At 48.0% G+C, this 22,586-nt stretch overlaps 1 protein-coding gene and 1 pseudogene across 3 annotated transcripts; one reads left to right on the forward strand and one right to left on the reverse strand.

The window, feature by feature from the left end:
- Positions 1–3,423: 3,423 nt before the first annotated feature.
- FCMR (Fc mu receptor) lies at positions 3,424–22,458 on the forward strand. Of its 3 annotated transcripts, XM_032136645.2 has the most exons (8): positions 3,424–3,560; positions 11,692–12,024; positions 12,741–12,854; positions 13,831–14,053; positions 15,465–15,595; positions 15,937–16,080; positions 16,284–16,342; positions 20,619–22,458. In XM_032136645.2, exons 1-8 carry the CDS (start codon positions 3,524–3,526, stop codon positions 20,745–20,747), a joined length of 1,170 nt encoding a protein of 389 aa, XP_031992536.1. In that variant the 5' UTR covers positions 3,424–3,523; the 3' UTR covers positions 20,748–22,458. The 3 variants fall into 3 exon arrangements, with proteins under 3 accessions (XP_031992536.1, XP_031992537.1, XP_031992540.1); XM_032136646.2 differs by lacking the exon at positions 16,284–16,342; XM_032136649.2 differs by lacking the exon at positions 3,424–3,560 and having other exon boundaries at positions 11,822–11,921.
- Positions 17,567–20,138, reverse strand: LOC116457622 (large ribosomal subunit protein uL13-like; annotated as a pseudogene).
- Positions 22,459–22,586: the final 128 nt, after the last annotated feature.

The following is a 22,586-nucleotide window of genomic DNA, read 5'->3' on the forward strand; positions in this document are numbered from 1 at the left end:
ATAGCCACACACCACACACACACTCCACAGAGCACACACACACTCATGGACACACACCACACACACAATCACACACACATAACCACACACCACACACACACTAGACAGAGCACACACACTCATAGCCACACACCACACACTCACACACTCCACAGAGCACACACTCATAGCCACACATCACACACACACTCAGACACCCCACACACTACACAGAGCACACACATACTCATGGACACACACCACACACACACACATAACCACACATCACACACTCACACACTAGACAGAGCACACACACACACTCATAGCCACACACTGACACTCACACACTCATAACCACATACCACACACACAACACAGAGCACACACACACTCCTAGCCACACACCACACATTTACACACACTCGTGATCACACACTCCACAGAGCACACACACAGCCACACACCACACATTCACACACACTCATAGCCACACACCACACATTCACACTCATGCACTCATAACCATACACCACACATTCACACTTACATATGACACACAGTGCACACTCATACTCATAGCCACACTAGAGCCAAAAATCTTTGTCCTAAATACAGGGACGTTAGTATTTTAAAATCCAAGTTTTGCTGATATATCACACTCACACATGCCACACGGCACACACTCACACACTCAGCCACACACCACACATTCACACTTACATACGACACACGGCACACACTCGTACTCATAGCCACACTAGAGCCAAAACTCTTTGTCCTAAATACAGGGACATTAGTATTTTAAAATTCAAGTTTTTGCCGATATATCGGCATTCACATTCACACAGTCACACAGTCCACATGGCACACACTCACATACTCATAGCCACACACCACATTCACACTCACACACTACACACAGCACAAACACATATTCATAGACACACACCACATTCACACTCACACACTCATAGCCACACACCACACACACACACTCATAGCCACACACTACAATTCACACTCACACACTCCACACAACACACACTCACGTACTCATAGCCACACACCACACACCACACATTCACACTCACACACTACACACAGCACACACTCACACTCATAGCCTGACCACATTAGAGCCAAAAATTTTTGTCATAGATAAGGGGACACGAATATTCTAAAATCCAAGTTTTTGTTGATGTATCACATTCATACACCCACACACTCCACATAGCACACACTCATTCATAGCCACACACCACACATTCACACTCACACACTCCACACAGGGCGCTCATAGCCACACACCACACATTCACACACATTACACACAGCACACACTCAGCCACACACCACACATTCACACACTCACATACTATGCACAGGGCTCACTCACAGACTGACAGCCACACACCACACATTCACACACACACACAGTACACACATCACACACAGTCACACACCCTACATTCACACACATACTACACAGCACATACACACTCATAGCCACACATCACACATTCACATAGACACACTACACATAACACACTCACACTCTCATAGCCACACACTACATGTTCACATTCACTACACACACTCACACTGTAGCCACACACCACACACACACCACACACGTATCACACAACACACATTGCACCTTCACACACCACACCTCAGTCACACACCACACATACTTCACACGCTCAAACATCAGAGTCATACAACACACATCACACGCTCACACATTCATTCACACATACATTCATACTCACACACTCTTGCCCCCACACACATCATGTTCATTCACTCATATTCTCCTTCTCTGTCTCTCCAAGACAGCCCCAGGCCTCAAGCCCAGCGCATGGTGGAGCCTAGCTGTGTGACAGCTCTGGGGCATTGGGAAGAGCCCGCTAAGTAGGTAAGGGTGAGGCTGATCCCAGCTGGGAGCTCTGGCACTAAGGAGAGGCCCGAGGCTTCCCTCTGCCATCTTGGCCCATTTCGGGGCTGGAGGACATCACAACCACAACTGCTCTGGGCCAGGGGAGATTCAGATAGGGATGGGGCAGGGCAGGCTGCCCACCCCCCCACACACTTCCTCTGCACCTGCTCTGAGCGTCACATTCAACTTCCACCGCGGATGTTGTTGTTTTAGAGAACATGTGACAAACCTGCTGTGTGGGGGCGAGCGGGGAGTCGCTGACACGACCACTGTGGAGCCCGGCTCTGTCAGTCACATCCCCCCAGAAACAGTATGAGTATAGCCCGGATCCTCCAGGGGCACAAGAGGTCCTTGCACCTGGAGTTGGGGCCCTGAGAACTGACCTCCAGGGATGAAACTTCCAGGAACAGAGCCCTGAGAATGCCCTCATAAGTAATACCCCTGAGCAGCTCACAGTGAAGGCTTCTTAAAGCACTTCCATGCCTGTGAGTTCTGCTGGGCCTCAGAAAAGCCATGTGAGGTGGGCAGGGTAGGGGCAATCCCTACTTTATCAAGGAAAAAACCGAGGCCCAGGAAAATTTGCCCAAAGCTAGAAAGTGCCAAGCCAGGACAAGACCTGAGGTCTTCTGACTTGCATCCAAAACTCTTCCCAAGATGCCCTGTGGCCTCAGCATCTCTCTCCATCAGTCATGGGCCTTACCCTTGGGCCCTTGGGGTCCTGAAGGAGGGCTCTACCAGGGTGCCGTGACTTCAGGCAAAGTGGCTGCATGACCTGTCACACCCCAGTTCCGGCATTGCCTTGTTGGTCACTGGACAGAAGCCTGAGCCCTTGCCACAGGGCAGCACCTTGGGACACTTGGGGGAGTTGAAGTGTGAGGGATGGCTGAGGTGCTGGGGAGCTACGGTGAAGTCCCCAGGAACTATGTTCTACAGGAGGGAATGCCAGGGATCATCTAGTCCCAGCTTCATTTATTTCCTAAATGAAGAAATTCAGGCTCAGAGAAAAGTAATGGATTGCTCAAAGTCCATAGTTAGTATCCCCACATAGTAGGTGCTCAAAAACGTTTGTAAAGATGAGTTAACTGGTGACTGGTAAGGACTACAGTCGGCATTTTCTGACTTCAGGCCCAAGCGTCTGCCCATATAGCCTTTCTCAGGCGGGGAAAATTGGTGATAAGGCTCTTTTATCCCGAAGACAGAATGAAAGCAAATGACCCCAGCACGGAAGCCAATGAGTATACGTAAAGCACGGGAGGCCCTGCTAAGAAAAAGCACCAAGACAAAGGAATATCAGGCCTGGTCACTGCTAATAGTCTGGAGGAACTTCTTAGATGCCTTTTGAACAGGGTGACCCTTTCTTACTCCACACAACATGTTTTCTCAGCTCCTGACTTCCGCTGTGGTTTGTCAGCACTCTCTTTTTAGCCTAAGAATAGTTAGCAAACAAGGCAAGTTGTCATTTCCTCATTGTCAAGCTTTGTTCCTCGAGGGGGCTAGAAATCTCTTTCCAGCTCCAGATTGTGAAGGGTTCCTGAGTAAGCAGCGTGTCTCCGTCCCCCTCTCTAGGGGCTCTTGGATGGACCTTGCACTCTAGAAGGAACAATGGACTTCTGGCTTTGGCCACTTTACTTCCTGCCAAGTAAGTACTGTGGGGAAACACTTCAGACCTCTGAATGAGGCTTGAATTGGCCACAAGTAGAAGAATTGCCTGGTAGCTCTAGCTCTGATGTTTCTGGATGGATTCAGTTGCAAACCAACACCTAGGGCAGGACAAGAATGAAGACCACGTGAGGTGTTGGATGCTCTCCCCACTCCATGCTAATGCTCCTTTCTCCACTCCAGACACTCTCCTGTTTCAGTCAGGTGTTAACTCTATCACCCAGGCTGGAGTGCAGTGGTGTGATCACGGCTCACTGCAGTCTCGTACTCCTGGGCTTGAGTGATCCTGCCACCCCAGACTCTCTAGTAGCTGGGACTGCAAGTGCATGCCATCATGCCCAGCTAATTTTTAATTTTTTTGTAGAGATGGGGTCTTGCTGTGTTGCCCAGGATGGTCTTGAACTTGTAGCCTTAAGTGATCCTCCTGGCTCAGCTTCACAAAGCACTGGGATTACAGGTGCGAACCACTGTGCCCAGCCAGGTGTTAACTCTTAAGAGCTGAAGGTGTCATCTCTCCTAAACATATTAGCCTATTAATATGGGATCTTAAAGCAAGCGTCTCCGTACTTCTTTCTTCTTACCTCTACGCTCTTTCTATAGATCTTTTTCAGTCCCGATTTTCCAGCTTTCAACCCTAAATGAAAATTCTGTAATCCGTTCAGTAGTTCTAATCTATTTCCTGAATTCCATATCTCAATTTACAACTGTCTCCTGGGCAACCCCTACTTCAATATTCCACCAAGATTTGAAATGTAAACTGCCTAACCTTACCTCAAATTCCTCATTGATCACCATCCAAACCAGCTATTTCACCTGTCTGAAGTATCTCTGATCATCAGCCACAAAATGCCAGAATGGCTAATTACCACCTCTTCCCATGTATCCTCATTCAGACCTTCATCCAGTCAATGGCCGAATCATTGCAGTTTCTAGATCCATGTCTACTGGGATAAGAAGCAGCAGCAATTGATACTAGGAAGGTAGCAGAGGAAATGGACAGGAAAAGAACACACAATCCCCTCTTAAGTATCTTTCCCACTTTCTCTAACTCAGGATACCTGCAGTGCCAGATTAATTTTCTTAAACTTGACTTCTAATCACCGGATTACCTCTCCCAAGAACCTCTAATGACTCCTACTGCCTACTGAAGTCAATATACCCTCCTCCCTGTACCCCCTTTCATACTCTGAGCCAACCATACTCCCCAACACTTTCCTAACCTCTGGCCAACAGGACTCCTCCTTGAACACAAGTCACACACTCCTGACACCATGCCTTTGCCCATGCTGTGCCTTCTGCCAGGAACATCCTTGCTCTTACCTTCACCTTTTTTTTTTTTTTTGAGATGGAGTCTCGCTCTGTCGCCCCAGCTGGAGTGCAGTGGCACAATCTCACCACACTGCAACCTCCGCCTCCTGGGTTCAAGCAATTCTCCTGCCTCAGCTTCCCAAGTAGCTGGGATTACAGGTGCGCGCCATCGTGCCTGGCTAAATTTTATATTTTTAGTAGAGACAGGGTTTCGCCATGTTGGCCAGGCTGGTCTTGAACTCCTGACCTCAGATGATCTACCCGCCTCGGCCTCCCAAAGTGCTGGGATTACAGGCTTGAGCCACTGCATCTGGCCACCTTCACTTTTTATGGGCTCTTCAAAGTCCATCTCAAACTTCACCTCCTTATTGTAGACATTCCTGAGCCCCCTCTTCTAAGCCCAATAGCTGCCTTGTATTATGTTCAACGTGTGTCCATCTTAATTTGGTTTATTCAGTGATAAGTTCCTTGTGGGTTAAAATGGCTTCCTATTGATGTTTGCTTTCTTTGCGATGTCTTGAGTATGAAAGAAACTCAGATATTTGTTGAGCTGAAGATTGAAAATCTCTAAAAGTCCGACGGAATGGAGTTTACATGAAACATCAAACACTGTGAGAGGTAGTAGGACATAGGAGGGCATGGTGGATGGTTAACTAAACTTAGGCCTGAAGAGGAAGAGGGGATTTGGTGGGGAGTAGAAGACCTAAAGGAATGAAGGGTTGTCAAATTGCACCACTTCGGTCTGTCTTGAGAAGTACCCTCATTCTAGCTGGGCCAAAAGGGATCCTACTGTGGGCCCCATCCTTCTCCACTCATGTCCATACCCACAGGGTGAGCAGTTTGCAGGCCAGGGGGATGCACACGCCCCAAGCCCACACCCAACCCCACTTTTTTTTTGAGACAGGATTTCACACCCGTCACACAGGCTGGAGTGCAGTGGTGTGATCACGGCTCACTGCAACCTCAACTTCCCAGACTCAAGTGATCCTCCCACCTCAGCCTCCTGAGTAGCTGGGACTACAGGCACATGCCACCACTCCTGGCTAATTTTTGTATTTTTAATAGAGATAGGGTCTCACCATGTTGCCCAGGCTGGTCTCAAACTCTTGGACTCAAGTGATCAGCCTGCCTCAGCCTCCCAAAGTGCTGGGATTACAGGCCTGAGCCACCATGCCCTACCCAAACTCTCTCTTTTAGAACTAGAATTCCCTGTCCACATGACTCTGGGTCCCCTTTCAGTGATGGTGCAAGCTTCTATCCTGGGTCTTCCTCTTGATGTTGACCCCTGGCCTATAAAAGGTGGCCATGGGTGGCTATTTGGGAAGAAGGTGGGGGTAGACAAAGACTGTACTTGCAAGCTGGGGTATCTACTATGTATATACCAGGACCCTTGTGCTGTGGGCAGGAGGAAGGGATGAGAAGGAAGGTGGGCAGAGGCTGGGGGCAGGAAGCTTGGGGTTGTTTTCCCTGCATGGCCACGGAGTAGAGTGGACATCCAAGGAGGGTGCATTAGTGAAGCTAGGGAAATAAAGCGAATTTTATTTAACAGTCATTAGCTTGATTTATAACTTAAAAATATTTGGGCCTTAATTTGTACTCCTACTCCAGGTCCTGCAAATGCTGGGGTGGGTCTCCCTAGGGCCCAGTGCATGAGGCACAAACTGTAGACCACTTTGCCTGGAGCCCTGTGTAGAGCTCTATAATAAAGCAAGGCAGTGTCATGCAGTGTGAGCTTTCAAACCTTTCTACCTTGACTAATAATAATAATACATACATACATACATACATACATACATGCATACATACATGCATACATACATTTGTTGCTGGGACCCAGCATACACAGTCACGCACACACACACACACATACACACACATATTTAAAATTTATTCTTGATTCTTTAACATGAAGATGAGTTCTAGGCTTCAGCAGATGGGTGGATGATGGGGTCATTGGAAGAGTATGTGAAGGTCAGGTTTTGGAAGAGAAATCAGCTCTTTCTCAGCTGTCCTAAGTTTGGCATAGATCTTACACATTCAGGTAGGGTCCAAGTGGAGATGTCAGAGCAAGTCTGGGGCTCAGAGGAAGACTGGAGATCACATTTTGGTGGAATCTATAGCACTAGCCTTAAAAGCCATGGGAGTCAATGAGCGAGTGAGGGGAGAGAGGGAGGGAGGACAGAGAAAAGAAGAAGTCCAAGGCACAGTCCCTGGGCTAGCCCAGGATGGAGAGGTGGGAGAGAAGGAGAGGAAGAACACAGGCTGACAGGGAGCCACCGTTGAGAGTGTGCACTGGGGAAGCCACACCAAGGGTGTGTTTCAAGCTGGGCCGGTTGCATTCTGTCAACCACCGCTGAGAGGATGAGGGGAAATGAAGACAAAGAGGCGACCATTACATGTGGCAACAGGAGAATTTCAGTGACTCGACAAGAGCAGTTTCAGTGGAATACTGGACACAAAATTGTGATAGGAGTGGATTGAGGAGAAATTGGGAGGTATGGAAGTGAATCTGATTTAGCGAATTTGATGACTGATTTGAGAAAGAGAATAAAGAGGTGTGTTGGCAGGTGAAGGGGAGGCAAAGGTCAACTGAGGGGTTTTTAAAGATGGGCAAAGCTAGGCACAGAGGCTCACGCCTGTAATCCCAACACTTTGGGAGGCCGAAGTGGGTGGATCTTTTGAGCCTGGGATTCAAGACCAGCCTAGGCAACATGGTGAAAGCCCATCTCTAAAAAAAAATAAAATAAAAAAAAATTTGCCACGCATGGTGGCAGGCGCCTGTAATCCCAGCTACTCAGGAGGCTGAAATGGGAGCCTCAACTGAGCCCAGGAAGTGGAGGCTGCAGTGAGCCAAGATTGTGCCACTGCACCCCAGCCTGGGTGACAGAGAAAGACCCTCTCTTAAACAAAGAAGAAGAAAAGATGGGCAATAGCAGGACATGTGTGTAAGCTATGGCAATGCTAGATGAGAAGGCCGTTTTTCTCCAATAGCCAGAGAAAGAAACAGGATCATTGCAGACAAGACATTCTAAAACAGGTGAGAATGATGGACTCAGGATACAGGTGGAGGGGCTGGCCTTTGAAAGGAGGTGGACACTTCATTTGTTGTGACAGGCTGCAGGCCTGGACACACCCAGGTTACTATATTTGGAAATAAGAAGCTGAGTGGGATGTTTCTCATCCTTCAAAAAAAAATCCATGCCCTGTTTGATAAACATAAAAATCACAGGCCAGCTCTCCTCTTCCTGAGATCTGCTCTTATTTGAGTTGACTAGGTCCTCATCTGCACTTCCACCCGGAAAATCACCCCTAAGTGGGTGCCGGAGTCCCTCTCCAGAGCTCCCCAGCCACCAAGGACCTATGGACCTTGACCTTATTTTGTATGGTGAAAATTTTTTCCCATTTTCGAATCATGTATTTACATCCATTTATATATTGAGAGTGATTCTTTAAGCCACATATCTCCCTCTTCCCTACCATAATCACTGAAAATCAAGTCACCAATTTAGAGATTAATGTCACTTACTTAGCAGCCTCTCAAAAATACTACTATTGAACAGGTTGGTTCCTTTCGATGCCTTCTCTCATTCCTCCCTTTCTTCCCCAGAATCATTTGTAAACGTTATATAGCCCATGATTGCAGAAATGCAAGAGTACCTGGGACACCTGTTTAAAAACACGTATTTCTAGACCATGCCCTAGACAGATGTAGTCAACTTTCCTAAGCATGGGACCAGGTCATCTGCATTGTAGCCATTCTCCTCAGATGAGTCTCATGCACACTGTGCTACTTTAGATATCTAAACCAGTAGCTTATATCTGTCTTTTCTCTGTTTTCAAAATCTGCTTTACTAAGTCTTGGGAATAGGTTAGAAGCTACCATGAACTTGAGGAGAACTAGTTCCTTTTTCCTGGGGTCTGGTCATTTTCACATCGCCAACTGCTGCTTCCTTGTGGACCAGAGCTCAGCATAGCCAGCAGGTTTCCTTGCACTTCATCCATCCAGGGTCTGCACAAGGAGCTGAACAGGCAAGCCAGGGATTTACCGAAAGCTCAACCCTGGGCGGCCTGAGGCTGCTGGAGGTTGCTACATAGGTGATGACCCCATCTCTGCTATCTTCCCCCTTCCCATTTTGTACCGTCTTGCTCTTGGGAAAGTGGCGTTCACACCCCCTTCCTGGCTGGGTTAGTCTCATTTGAATACTTCCATGTGCTTCCACCCTCGGCGTTCAACTTTCCACACAGGTGGGGGCTGTCTGGATGCACCAGGTGATTCCTCCAGATCTTCCTTTGATTGGGTCTTTGTCTGTTGATTGACACTTTGTGACAGGTCACCTTTCCATTGCAATGTCTAGTTATGAAGCTACCTCATGACTCAATTTCCAGTGGGTTTAAAGCAGTGCTCGGTTTTTCATGTGAGGGTTTCCATGTCAGAACTCGTGGCTTTGGCTGGTCCATCTGCCTGTCCCTACCACGTTTACATCAGCTACACTTTTAGATCTCAACGTGCTCCTGTACGTCCTCCCTCTCCAACCCTCCCCACCCGCCCCGACCCCCTTTTCCCCTCCCGTGATTGTTTTTACCTCTCTACCATTGTCAGAATTCTTCTCTTTGCCCAGAATGTCTTTATCCCAAAGCCTCAAGCCCCACCTCTTTCCTAAGCTATCCCTGACTCTTGTTTGACTAAACTCGCTAGTGCTCTTCTTAATGTGTGCCCTGTGGATAAATCTCAGTACGTTTGCAAATGTCTCCCGTCCATGGACATGCTATGTTCTCTCTCATATCCCGGACTGTTAGGGGACTGTTCTGGCTATTTGGAAGAATCTCTTCTCCCCACTTCAGCCTTCCAGCCCCACCTCACCATACACACACACTTTACCCTATGAATTTTCTTCCCAGAAATATGCAGACACTTATGGGATCCACTTAGTTGGCAATTAATCAGACATGGCCTTACCCTCTTCTGTAGCTGGCTCAAGTGCATTAGACCTGACCTCTCTCACTCAAAGCATAAGCTTTATGATGTCAGGGACTCATGAACCACATCTTTTATCCCTCCCCAGCACACATACAGTGTGTGCACACCTATGCACACATGCACACACACCCTCACTTCCCCTATGTCCCCTGCCTCCATCATGAGCATCGTCACTCTCTCAGTTGCCCTCCATACCCATTCCTTCAGATCACAACTCAGACATTGCTTATTCCAGAAAGCCTTCCTCCGACCACACCACCCCCTGCAACAGCCTACATCAGGTGCCCGGGTTTGCTCCTTCCAGGGAACCCTGTGCAATCTCTCTCATGGGATGTATTACACTGCTCACTGGCCATTGATTGGTATCGCTCACTAAATGATTTGTGGCTGAGGGAAGGATGCCGGCTGGTTTACTGTCACAGGAAAGGCATTCAATAAATGCTTGTTGAATGATTTAATAAATAGAGCTGTGGATGAATGGCTGGATGGATGCGCCTGAGCGACACCAAACTGGAAAGGAAAACCTGTTGCAACATAACCGCACCATGCTCCCAGCACCACACTGAGGTCACATGGGGGCTGTATGCTGTTTGGGGTCACCTGAGGCATATTATGTCTCTTTGGAGTGGGTGATATACTTTTGATTATCATCTCAAAGGTTTAGTGTCTGGGTCCTTATGGGTTTGGATTTGGTGGTGAGGCCAAAGCTGGGGGTTAAATTAAGGTAACGCTAGGGCATAGGATTGGGGGTGAACATAGAGCTGGCCTGAGGTTGTGAATAGGGTTGGGGATGGGACAAGGCTGAAGTTGAGACTAAGGGTAGAAACGAGAATAAGCATTGGGCATGGTGGCTCAGTCCCAGCACTTTGGGAGGCCGAGGCAGGCAGATCACTTGAGGCCATGAGTTCAAGACCAGCTTGGGCAACATAATGAAAACCCCATCTCTACAAAAAAGACAAAAATTAGCCAGGTATGGCAGCATGCACCTGTAGTCCCTGCTACTTGGGAGGCTAAGCTGGGAGGATTGCTTGAGCCCAGGAGGCTGAGGCTGTAGTGAGTCATGATCACACCACCGCTCTCTCCAGCCTGCGTAACAGAGTGAGATCCTATTAAAAAAAAAAAAAAGAAAAGGAAGGAAGGAAGGAAGGAAGGAAAGAAAGAAAGAAAGAAAGAAAGGAGAGAGGAAGGAAGGGAGGGAGGGAGGGAAAGAAAGAAAGAGAAAGAGAGAAAAGAGAGAGGAAGGAAGGAAGGAAGGGAAAGAAAGAAAGAAAAAAGAAAGAAAGAAAGAGAAAGAGAGAAAAGAGAGAGGAAGGAAGGAAGGAAAAGAAAGAAAGAAAAGAAAGAAAGAAAGGAGAGAGAGAAAGAGGGAGGAAGGAAGGAAGGGAAAGAAAGAAAGAAAGAAAGAAAGAAAGAAAGAAGAGAGAAGGAAGGAAGGGAGGAAGGGAAAGAAAGAAAGAAAGAGAAAGAAAGAAAAAGAAAGAGAGAAAGAGAGAAAGAGAGGAAGGAGGGAAGGAATGAAGGAAGGAAGGGAGGGAAAGAAAGAAAGAAAAGAAAGAAAGAAAGAAGAAAGAAAGAAAGAAAGAAAGAGAGAAAAGGAAAGGAAAATAAAAGAAAAGGAAAAGAAAAAAGAAATGAGGATAAGCCTGTGGCTAAGGACAGGCTGAGGCCAGGCTAACAATGGGGACAGGGCTGGATCTCGGGATGAATGTGAGGTTGGGCTGGGGCCTGGGCTAGGGTTGGAGAGACAGCTGGAGCTGGGAAGTAGATGGGGCTGGGATACAGCTAGAGATGGGGCTCCCTCTGCATTAATCTCCTCTCCCTGCAGTATCAGGGGCCCTGAGGATCCTCCCAGAAGTAAACGTAGAGGGGGAGCTGGGCGGATCAGTTACCATCAAGTGCCCACTTCCTGAAATGCATGTGAGGATGTATCTGTGCCGGATGGCTGGATCTGGAACATGCGGTACCGTGGTATCCACCACCAACTTCATCAAGGCAGAATACAAGGGCCGGGTCACTCTGAAGCAACGCCCACACAAGAATCTGTTCCTAGTGGAGGTAACACAGCTGACCGAAAGTGACAGCGGAGTCTACGCCTGTGGAGCAGGCATGAACACAGACCGGGGAAAGACCAAGAAAGTCACCCTGAATGTCCACAGTGGTAGGTTCCTCTGCTGATTGGAGGCTCAGACTACCCAGAAAATGTTTCCACTTGAGAAGATTGGGACAGCCATCTAACTGTAACCGTCCCCTAGACTCTTACACTGTTGCCATATAAGCCACATAATGATTGAGATCCATATGAAACCTCATAGTCAATTAACTTCATGGTCCACAGGATTTTCTACCCAACATGGATGAAAGGAACAAGATAGGTGCTCTCTTTGTACTGTTCACCCTACCCAGGGCATGAGGGGAGTGGAGGCTTGAGATTGAGGAGAGGCTCTGAGATGGAGGAAATTGGAAGCAAAAGGAAATAACTATCCTACATAATTGTCCCATGAGAAATAAAGGAAAGACACTAATTTATCCAGCCACATTTATAGGCCAATCTTATTACTCTATGACCTGATCCTTTATTTCTCTGGAATCCCGCCTTTCTGCTTTCCTCCTCTGAGTTCCCCACACATATGCAGCAGTAATTCAACAGCCTAGAATCCCAACGACCTTTGCTGATTTTGCAGGGAATGTTGACTGGACTGGGGGAACCAGTATTTCCTCCAGGGAAGCCCCCAACCCAGCTCCTTTTCTGCTTCTTTCAGTGGACCCTGCCCTCATCCCCTCACAGTCATCCACTTGGCTGAATTAGCTTCAGTTTACACCCAAGCCTCAGTCTCCTCCTAGAGACCACCAACATATTCCTCTTCCTTCCAATAGAATACGAGCCATCATGGGAAGAGCAGCCAATGTCTAAGACTCCAAAATGGTTTCATCTGCCCTATTTGTTCCAGATGCCTGCATATACCAGTTCTTCCAAATTCGTAACCAGAGGTCAGTTCACCATAGCAAGGGTAGGAGAGGTGGGTGAGATGCTGTGGCAGTGTGAAAATGGAGGAGGGGGTCTATGTTCAGTTCATAGAGTGGCTGGCAGAGCTGAGCTGAGTCTTAGGTGTGTATTCCCTGCCTTTGGAGAGGGTACATATCTGCCTGAGATCTACTGTCCATGTCCTTCAAGCCTGTCCGACAGTCAGGTCACCTAGTCCTAGCTGCAGAACTTACATATTACCACCAGGTGGCACCACAAGCAATGATGTTTGTGCTCCACTCACAAAATCTAGCTTTTTTTATGAATGACTGCAGAACCAAGACTGGGCAGACATTTCCCAGCTGGAGATCATCATGTCTCGTGCTTCCCGTAGGGCTGTCTTCTACCTGCTGGCATCTAATGATTTTAACTCTATTGTGCAACTAAAAGATTAAGGATGTTCATACTAATGATACCTTTACATTTTGATATAATCATCCAGTTTTAAATGCATTTTGGCATGCAATATTTCCATCATATTATCCCATATGCCTATGAGGTCGACACATTAATTGAACATTATTACACTAGGTAACCCTGCTAAGAGCCAAGAGGGATAGTGTAATTGAACAGATCATGTAGCCAAGGTTGTGACTGATAGGTGTGAGATGGGGAAGAACAGATTAGCACACAAATACAGCACAAGGCAGAGTGGGAGTAGAACTACAAAAAAAGGTTTTCTCCCTGCTCAGAGAGAGGCAAGCTCTTCTACCTGGGAAGTCAGGGAAGGCTTCCTGGAAGAAATGGTATTTGAAGCAAATATACTTGGAATTGACTAGGCCTAGATGGCATGTTAAAAAGGATTTTAGGCCCTAAGGACTGCAAGAATAAAAGTAGTCTGCATAAAAGGGAAGGATATGTTGTGGAAAGAGGTGGTGACCTAATCCTGTTGGAGAATAGAGTTATAAAAGGAGCATCACTTTTTCCTGCTACCTCCTGCAGTTACCACACCAGCTCAAAGGACCAAGGTCCCTCCAGTCCACCACTCCTCCCCCACCACCCAAATCACCCACCGCCCTCGAGTGTCCAGAGCATCTTCAGTAGCAGGTGACAAGCCCCCAACCTTCCTGCCATCCACTACAGCGTCAAAAATCTCAGCTCTGGAGGGGCTGATCAAGCCCCAGACGCCCAGCTACAACCACCACACCAGGCTGCACAGGCAGAGGTAAGAGACCACTGTCCAGGATCTAGAGTTAGGCTAGAATTAAGAGATCCAGTGAAACCCACTGCAATGTCCATTATTAGACACCCTCCTTGGCTTTGTCTCTAGGCCACTGCGAAATATACCACCTATGAGTACAGCTCACTAACTCATTAGTTCCTTTAACAAAAACACACTTGTCAATGCCCCAGCATTGATCCTGTAGAAAGAAGTGAGACCCAGCTCTTCCGGTCACTTAGATTCATTCAGATCTATTTTTATGGGGAAGAACTAAATGAGAATAAAAATACAATTAACTATTAAACTAGTAATATAAAATTACTTTCACCCATTTCTTGTTACTGTTTTAATGTGGCTACTAGGAAATTTAAAATTACGTATGTGACTCACGTTTCTCCTGGACAGCACCAGTCTAAAGGCTGAGGTGCAGTCCAAGGAAGTACTGCAATATACCACTAAGGAGAAGCATTATAGCAGACTCCAAAAAAAAGCCCCTATAATAATCAAAATTGGTTTTGCATAAGCAAAGACAAAGGTGGTAGTGAGAAAGAGGGCCTCCAAAATCATTTGGATTCTATAGGTAAGAGAAACTGGGGCCATGAGAACCAAGTGGTTTCAGATAGAACCAGGACTCTTGATTCCTACCTATTGGTAGGGAAAACATCAAGTCCAACCAGCATTTTCTTATTCTCTACTATGTGGTAGGCATTGTGCTATGTCCTGAAGATATAAGAAGATGACAATATGCAATATCCAGATCTTACTAACATAAGTCATACTGTGATAAAGTCTGAAACAGGCATGACCACAGAATTGGAAACCCAAAGCTCACACACACACACACACACACACACACACACACACACACACAAATCTGGCTTACCATAATTAGGAAGAAAAGAGGACTTACACAATGTCCTTTAAGAGAAGTAAGATTTCAATATGCAGAGAAAATTGAGGGGAAAACTAGGCAGAAGGAGCACTATGAGAAAAACAGCCTTTTCCCCACAATTATAAGGAGCTAGCCCAGTCAATATCTGCAATAATCTCGTGAAGAAACTGAGGTGCTGAACACTGGAAGGTGCATTAAATTCCTTATATCCACTCTTATTTCATCCTCATAACAGTTCTGTGAAATAGATTTTACTATACCTATTTATGGAGAGATAAGGCTCAGAGAGGTTAGGAGACTCGTTCAAGATCACACGACCAGTAAAAGGCGGAATATGAATTTGAATTCCAGTTTCGTGACTCCATAGGCAAGTCTTTTTGAGGGGGGAGTGGAATGAATTCTGTTAACAAAAGGACAAACCTGTAAGCCATCTCCAAAAACGTTGGCTATACAGGAGCACGCCCTCAACCTACCTCCTTTAATGATCTCTTCCTCCCTCTCTCCCTTTCCTTCCCTCCCCAGAGCATTGGACTATGGCTCACAGTCTGGGCGGGAAGGCCAAGGATTTCACATCCTGGTCCCGACCATCCTGGGCCTTTTTCTGCTGGCACTTCTGGGGCTGGTGGTGAAAAGAGCTGTCGAGAGGAGGAAAGGTGAGCAGCTGGGCTGGGGGCTTGGGTAGGGAGAGCTGAGCTGCCCAAAGAGCCCAGAGCGTTCAGAATCCCCTTTTGAACTTCCATGGGAAACTCAGGGAGCTTTTGATGAGCAGCCTGGGGTGTAGGGAAGTGGTGGCCACTGGTCTGAGGAGGAGAGCGGCCTGGGCCCTTTGGTCTTCCGGACAGGGCAAGGCCGTGCCTCGTACATTCCCCAAGCTTGGAGCATCTCCAGGTCAGACACTGCCAAGCCCGAGGGAGGAGGCAGCCTTTCGTTTGGGGAGGGTGGCACGGGCCTCTGATGCCATTTTCCTCCCTCTTCCTGTGGCTTTGTGGGGAAGCCCTCTCCAGGCGGGCCCGCCGACTGGCCGTGAGGATGCGCGCCCTGGAGAGCTCCCAGAGGCCCCGCGGGTCGCCGCGACCGCGCTCCCAAAACAACATCTACAGCGCCTGCCCGCGGCGCGCTCGTGGAGCGGACGCTGCAGGTGAGCTGCCGGGCGGGCCACGGGGAGGAGCGGAAAGAGTGCGCTGGCTCCGGGAAAGCCGGGCGCAGCGGGGCGCGCTCCTAGGTGCCAGGGCTTCCCGCAGGGTGGAGCTGGGGGTGGGGCGGGGTGGAGCTGGGGGCAGTAGCATGATGGTGGGGCGGGAGCCTCGGCCACCGCCTCACCTCGCCCTCGCTCTTCCCCAGGCAAGGGGGAGGCCCCCGTTCCAGGCCCCGGAGCGCCGTTGCCCCCCGCCCCGCTGCAGGTAAGCTCCGCTCCTGCCCTGATTGGCAGCCGCGGCCCGACTAGGCGGCCCCAGCCCTGGGCGGGGACCCAAGTGTGGCTTCCCGCGCCGCCGCCGCGATCCCGATAGCGGGTTTCCCAGCAGCTCCTGGACCCTGAGCGGAGGAACAAGTTGTTCTAGTTTCCTCCTTGTTTGGTGTCAGGAGGTTGAATACCGGGAACTGTGGAAGACCTGGTTCCGCGGCTTCTAGCCAAGCAGTTGTCATGGGATACCTGCGTGCTGGGTGCAGCTGGCTTAGCAGAGAATGATAGGTGGCAGCTCCACAGTTAGGTGAAAGGCTTTCTCCTGGAGGAGATTAGATTTCTAGGGGGTCCTGGGGAGGTGGAAGCTACCTACCTTCCTGTGCGCGAGAACTTTCTAGTAAACTCTTGAAGGTGAAAGGAGGTAATTTACCCTTCTCTGGAGGCGGTTAAGCCTGGTCTAGAGGATGACTTGGGAGAGATGTAGACAGGGTTCAACACCTTGAGAGAGGAGGATTCATCTTTAAATCTAGAGTGGACGGAGGGAACTCGCGTTTCCACTCAGGGTCACTGATGGTTGGGTAGAAAGTCTTTATCCATTCATTTTTGTTTAAGAATTGAGATGAGAAAGCTTTTTATTCTCTAAAGCAGCCTACAGTGTCCAAAACACGCAGAACCCAGAATAAAGTTTTTTTAAAGGGTGTGGTAAAAATCCCTGTTTTTTTTTTTCTTTAAAAATAATTTATTTGATTCTGATTACAAAATACAGGTGAGGAGCACAGGCAATGCCTGTAACCCCTTGGTCGTACATCTTCCCAGTCTATGCTTCTATAAATACCCTTTGTACAACAGCAAGCTCATGTTGTCTGCAAGCGCTTGCACATTCTAACAGCTGCAGAGTTATATGACCAGGCGGAAAGTTAAACAGACGCCCCATTCACAAGGTAGGGACCCTCCAATTAGTCTTCCGGCTCCCTTTTGCTAATAGTAACTGGTTGCTCTTCCTATTGGTCATAGATAAATTACACCTGCACAATTCTCTGCGTGCTTTCAAGTAACCTCAGAAAGCAGTGACTAAGACCCTTTCCTTGCTCCCGGCTTCCTATGTCCCAGGCTGCCTGTGGCACCCGGACTGCTGCTGCCCCTGGGTCCCGCACATTCCAGGGCGACGATGGAGGAAGGGCAGGCCAGGCCAAGCATGAGGAATTAACAGTCTTTATTGGGCTCAGACCAGGAGTCCGTGGGTCTTGAGGACCTCTGTGTATTTGTCAGTTTTCTTCTCCACGTTCTTCTTGGCCCGTTTCCGTAGCCTCATGAGCTGTTTTTTCTTCCGGTAGTGGATCTTGGCCTTCTCCTTCCTCTTCTCCTCCAGGGTGGCTGTCACTGCCTGGTACTTCCAGCCACCATCGTGAGCCAGGCGCTCCAGATAGGCAAACTTTCTTGTAAACTTCAGACGCACGACCTTGAAGGCATCAGGAACCATCATCCGCTTTTTCTTGTCATAGGGAGGTGGGATGCCGTCAAACACCTTGAGGCGGTCCAGAGGGGCCTGGCCTCACTTGGTCTCGTGGGGCAGCAAGCCTCGCACGAGTGCCAGAAGATGCGGCTGGGGGCCAGGAGGTGGTAGGGACCTCGCGAAGGGTTGGTGTTCATCCGCTTGCGGGGGAAAGCCAGGTACTTCAACTTGTTTCTGTAGAAATTGCCAGAAATGTTGATGCCCTCGCAGCGTACGACCACCACCTTCCAGCCTAGCGGTACCTAGTTAGCCACGATGGCCGCCAGGGGGGCCCAGGAGATGGCCTCCATCGTCAAGTACCAGGACCTGCACCTCCGCCACCTTCGGCAGCTGCCTGGGAAAAGAAAAACCCTTGTTTAATTCCCGTGTAGACTAAGCTAATGCAGCAGACTCCAAAAGACAGGGCCCACACGGTGGAAGCCTACTTCCCCCTCCCCAAGTAAAGGCTCAGAGACAGGTGGCCTGAGCCAGTGAGCCAATAGGTCGTCTCGGGACTGAAATTCCCTCCGTCTGGTTGCTGCACCAGCTTCTGGAGTCTTGCCAGCTCCATGGTCAGTACTCAGGCACCAGGACCGTGTGCACGTCCCAGCTTACAGGAGGGAGGAAGAGAAGGCTGCTTCTTAAGCCCGTGACCCTGACTTTTCCCACCGTTTCCACTTGCATCCTAGAGGCTGAAACTTAACCATGTAGTGACCCTCCCTTCAAGGCAGGCTGAGAAATTTAATCCCCAGCTGGTCAATCGTGGGCCTGGCTACAAAGAGGAGAGTGGTACCCAGCAACAAGAGGCAGTTCTGCGCAGTCCCCTCCGGCTTCTCCGGCTTGCCCTTCCCTACCCCCGCTAGAGAAGGTTCACACCCGCGTGGCAGTGTTCAGCAGCCCGAACATAATAGGCATTCAGTAAGTACTCATTGAAAGGAACTTTGATGTATTTTGTACTTTACTAAAGAGTGAAGCAGCAGCAGCTTGCTTCGAAAATATGTGCACAAGGTCCTGATACCTGAATACTGACCATTGACTCCAGAGGATGGTGCAGCAACCAGGAGGGACAACAGACGCAACACTGTCTGTCTACTCCTTCTTTCCAGCAGCCCTTTTCTCTAAAACTGCCCTGTGACCACACAGACCCTCACCTGGGCCTGCACCTCGTTCCAAGCTGACCCTGCCTCTCTACTTGAAACTCTCATTGCCACTATGAGGGGCAAAAATCTTGATGGAACAAATTTACAAAAAGGTGCCTATGCTTAATGACTCATTATTATAGCTTCCATGGAGAGCATTTCCATTTCTTGAGCCAAATAAGTTAATCTCAAATGATGAACTATAACCGGCAGTGAAAGATAAATTTTTGTTTCTTTTTAGCAAATTAAAACCATCTCTATTATCAGACAAAGAAAGTTAATTAAAACATAATAGAAGATTGTGTGAAAAACTAACAAAGGGCTTGCTCACTTTTTTCAAAGTTCGTTTAAGTTAACAAAAACGAAAACCCGTGTCATACATCGAGGATTTCCTCTGCCTCATCCTCTTCCCCATCCTCAGCCTCATCTTCTTCCCTGTCCTCAGCCTCTTCTTTGGCCTCTAAAGGAAGCTCAGATGTTACCACCTTCCTTCTCACCCTGGAAACTTTATCTTGATCATCTCTCTTTTCTCTGTGTCACCTCCAACTTTGTGTATCATTTCTCCTATTGTTATGTGTGGTTAATTTGCTTTGGGTTGACATCTTGAGCTGTTCTAGGATCCAGGTCTTTCTCGACTGGTCTTATATCATCTAAGTGGAGTGCTACCGACATGTGCTTATTACCTGTCTTTCATTGATTACTTGACTGAGTTTCATCCTCACTGACATTTATACCAGGACCATGTAATTTTGTTTCTTAGTTTTCTTTGCTCTCACTATTACTTTTCTTTTCAAACTTCCCTCTTTTTTTCTTTTCTGCTTTGTGGCTTCTTACTTCCTTGACTGATGGAAGACATATTTTCAAAGCAAGCTGCTGCTGCTGCTTCCCTCTTTAGTAAAGTACAAAATATATAAAAGTTCCTTTCAATGAGTACTTCCTGAATGCCTACTATATTCAGGCTGCTGGACGTCTAATTCTTAGAGCTTGTGTTTAAATACATAACCATCCCCCTTGTGGCCTTCCTCGGTGGATTCGATAGTAACTGTGCCTCGTGGGGTCACTCGCACAGTCCTGTCTTCTGAGAACTGACTGTCTTCAAGGTGGATGATCCTGAAGTTTCCGTCCGGAGAAGAGGAGCACCAGTGTTCCATGTGGGCTGCCATCTTATCCCCTTCACCATCCATCCCCCTTCCTGGAATGCACTGTCACGACGCCACATCAAAGCGTCTCTGAGCCCTTAGAGAGGTGCCGAGGATGACTCACTCTACTTCTGAATAACTCCCTAAGAAGATGCATATTTATTCCATAAGTCACAGCATCTTATCCCCGAGGGGATACTCCTCTGGCAGCCGAGTCTCTATCAGGCCCATGCTTAGCCACATGATTTTACTCTGAGCCCCATTTAAGGCATTTCCTGCCCACATTAGGTCTCAGTGTTTTCCAGTTATCTCAGGTGAGGCACTACCCTGAAAATCCCCAGGGCTACTCCACTTGATGAAGCTGAACCATCTCTGTGTCTTTGCCTTCTGGAACTCAGCAGCCATGCCCATGCCCATGCCCCATTGCCCGCTATGAAAATCCACCTGGGGAGATGTTAAAATCACCCTACCCAGATCCAGTGATGATTCTTTCATTGTCCCCAGGTGTCTGAATCTCCCTGGCTCCATGCCCCATCTCTGAAGACCAGCTGTGAATACGTGAGCCTCTACCACCAGCCTGCCACCAAGATGGAGGACAGTGATTCAGATGACTACATCAACGTTCCTGCCTGACAACTCCCCAGCTGTCCCCCAACCCCAGGCTCAGACTGTGGTGCCAAGGGGTCTCATCTGTCTGCTGATGTACAATACCTGCTTCATGTGTTCTCAGAGCTCTCATCACTTCCCATGCCCCATCTCGACTCCCACCCCATCTATCTGTGCCCTGAGCATGGCTCTGCCCCCAGGCCCTCTTGCACACCTTGGCAGCCCCTTGTAATTGACAGGTAAGCTGTAGGCATGCAGAGCAATTGTCCCAATGCCACTTGCTTCCTTTCCAAGCCATCGAACAGGCTGTGGGATTTTCAGAGCATTTCTTCCGTATCTTTGACCACAGGGTTATTGCTGCCCAGGCTCTAGATCAGATGGCATCAGGCTGGGGCAGAGGCATAGCTATTGTCTCGGGCATCCTTCCCAGGGTTGGGTCTTACACAAATAGAAGGCTCTTGCTCTGAGTTATGTGGACATGCCTCAGCCCCATGGACTAGGCAGGGGTCTGGTATAAAAACACTCCTGGAAATGCCTTTGCCCTGATCCAAATGTTAGCACTTGCTAGTGAATGTCTACTTATCTCAAGTTCTATGCTAAAGGCAATTTGTCTTGATGTGATGATAAACCAAACTTATTAGCGAGATATGCATATATGTCCATAAATTCTCTTTACTCTGTCTCCATCACTCGATGCATATAAGTGCCCTGACCTCAGCATCTTCCCTCTAAAAAAAAAAACCAAAAACTATTTGTCATCTCTTTATCTTTCTTCCATAGCCTGACACTGATATTTGTGCACTTAACTTTGGTCTATTTTATTCATCCAAAACCATTACATTTCTTGGCTTTCACAAATGTTCCCCATTTCTTAGCCGGTTCCAGACAATGTATAGCAAGGAGGGGAAGGAAAGCAGTCAGGAGTTCCTGGGTGGCCACGGCTCTGCAATAGCACTTATGTCACGGAAGAGATATCCCACCTCCTACATATGCTCTTTGCCTAGGTTTTTGGAACAAGATTATAGTCACACGCTGTATCTTTAGATTGATGTCGACCACAAAGTTCAGCCAGACCTTGAGGCTAGATGCACAGCCTTGCTGGTGGGAAGAAGGCCTTTTCCGGCTGTACAGCACAGTCTCACTGGGCATTCATCCAGAAATAGAGAAGAAAGTCTGCCAGACTTGAGTTATGTTGTCTTTTATTAGCAGGGAATGTCATCACACATTGGACAGTACATTCAGATGCAATGCCACCATCAGGAAGGTCAGCTTGACACTCAAGTGGCGGATTAGGGAAGAATGACTACGATAAAAAAAAAGGAGGGCACCAAGGGAAAGGGATGATGGGGTGAGCTGGTGAGTGTGGGTGGGAAATGAAATGTTTATTGAGGATCTGCTTTGTGCTGGGCAGTTTAATCCACATTTTATCATTTACTTTTCAAACCGATGCACCTTACCCCCACCCCAATGCTCTGTCCCTGTAGATATCAGAAGACAGTGTGATTTTCATGCTCTAAAGCTCGGTTTTACATCCCAGCATCCCTCTCTGTTTTTTAACAATCCAAAGACAGGCCAAAAAAAAAAAAAAAACACCACAGCTTATTAAGTACTTACTAAGCACCCATCCACTGCCCCACACTGTGGCAAGGATTGTGAGGGGTAAAGAAGCATGGGGCACAATATTCTGCTGCCTTCATGTAACTTACAGTCTCATGAATAAATAGAACTTCAGTTGAAATACTGACATTAATTATAAATAGAGTTGTAATAAATACAGGAATCTTCTTTGTAGACTCTTCACAGCATCCAGAGGCACCTTCCCTGACTGTCACTGGTGCTGCTTAAAGAATGACTTCTTTGACAATA

Source organism: Hylobates moloch, unplaced genomic scaffold (genome assembly GCF_009828535.3).
Source record: "Hylobates moloch isolate HMO894 unplaced genomic scaffold, HMol_V3 SCAFFOLD_18, whole genome shotgun sequence".
NCBI lineage: Eukaryota > Metazoa > Chordata > Mammalia > Primates > Hylobatidae > Hylobates > Hylobates moloch.

What these genes read in the sequence shown, in the direction of transcription:
- FCMR (XM_032136645.2), top strand. Translation starts at nt 3,524, where the DNA reads ATGGACTTCTGGCTTTGGCCACTTTACTTCCTGCCAA. An exon ending in ACCAGGCTGCACAGGCAGAG is followed by an intron (nt 14,054 to 15,464) that starts GTAAGAGACCAC and finishes TTCCCTCCCCAG; the next exon opens with AGCATTGGACTATGGCTCAC. An exon ending in AGCTGTCGAGAGGAGGAAAG is followed by an intron (nt 15,596 to 15,936) that starts GTGAGCAGCTGG and finishes TTTGTGGGGAAG; the next exon opens with CCCTCTCCAGGCGGGCCCGC.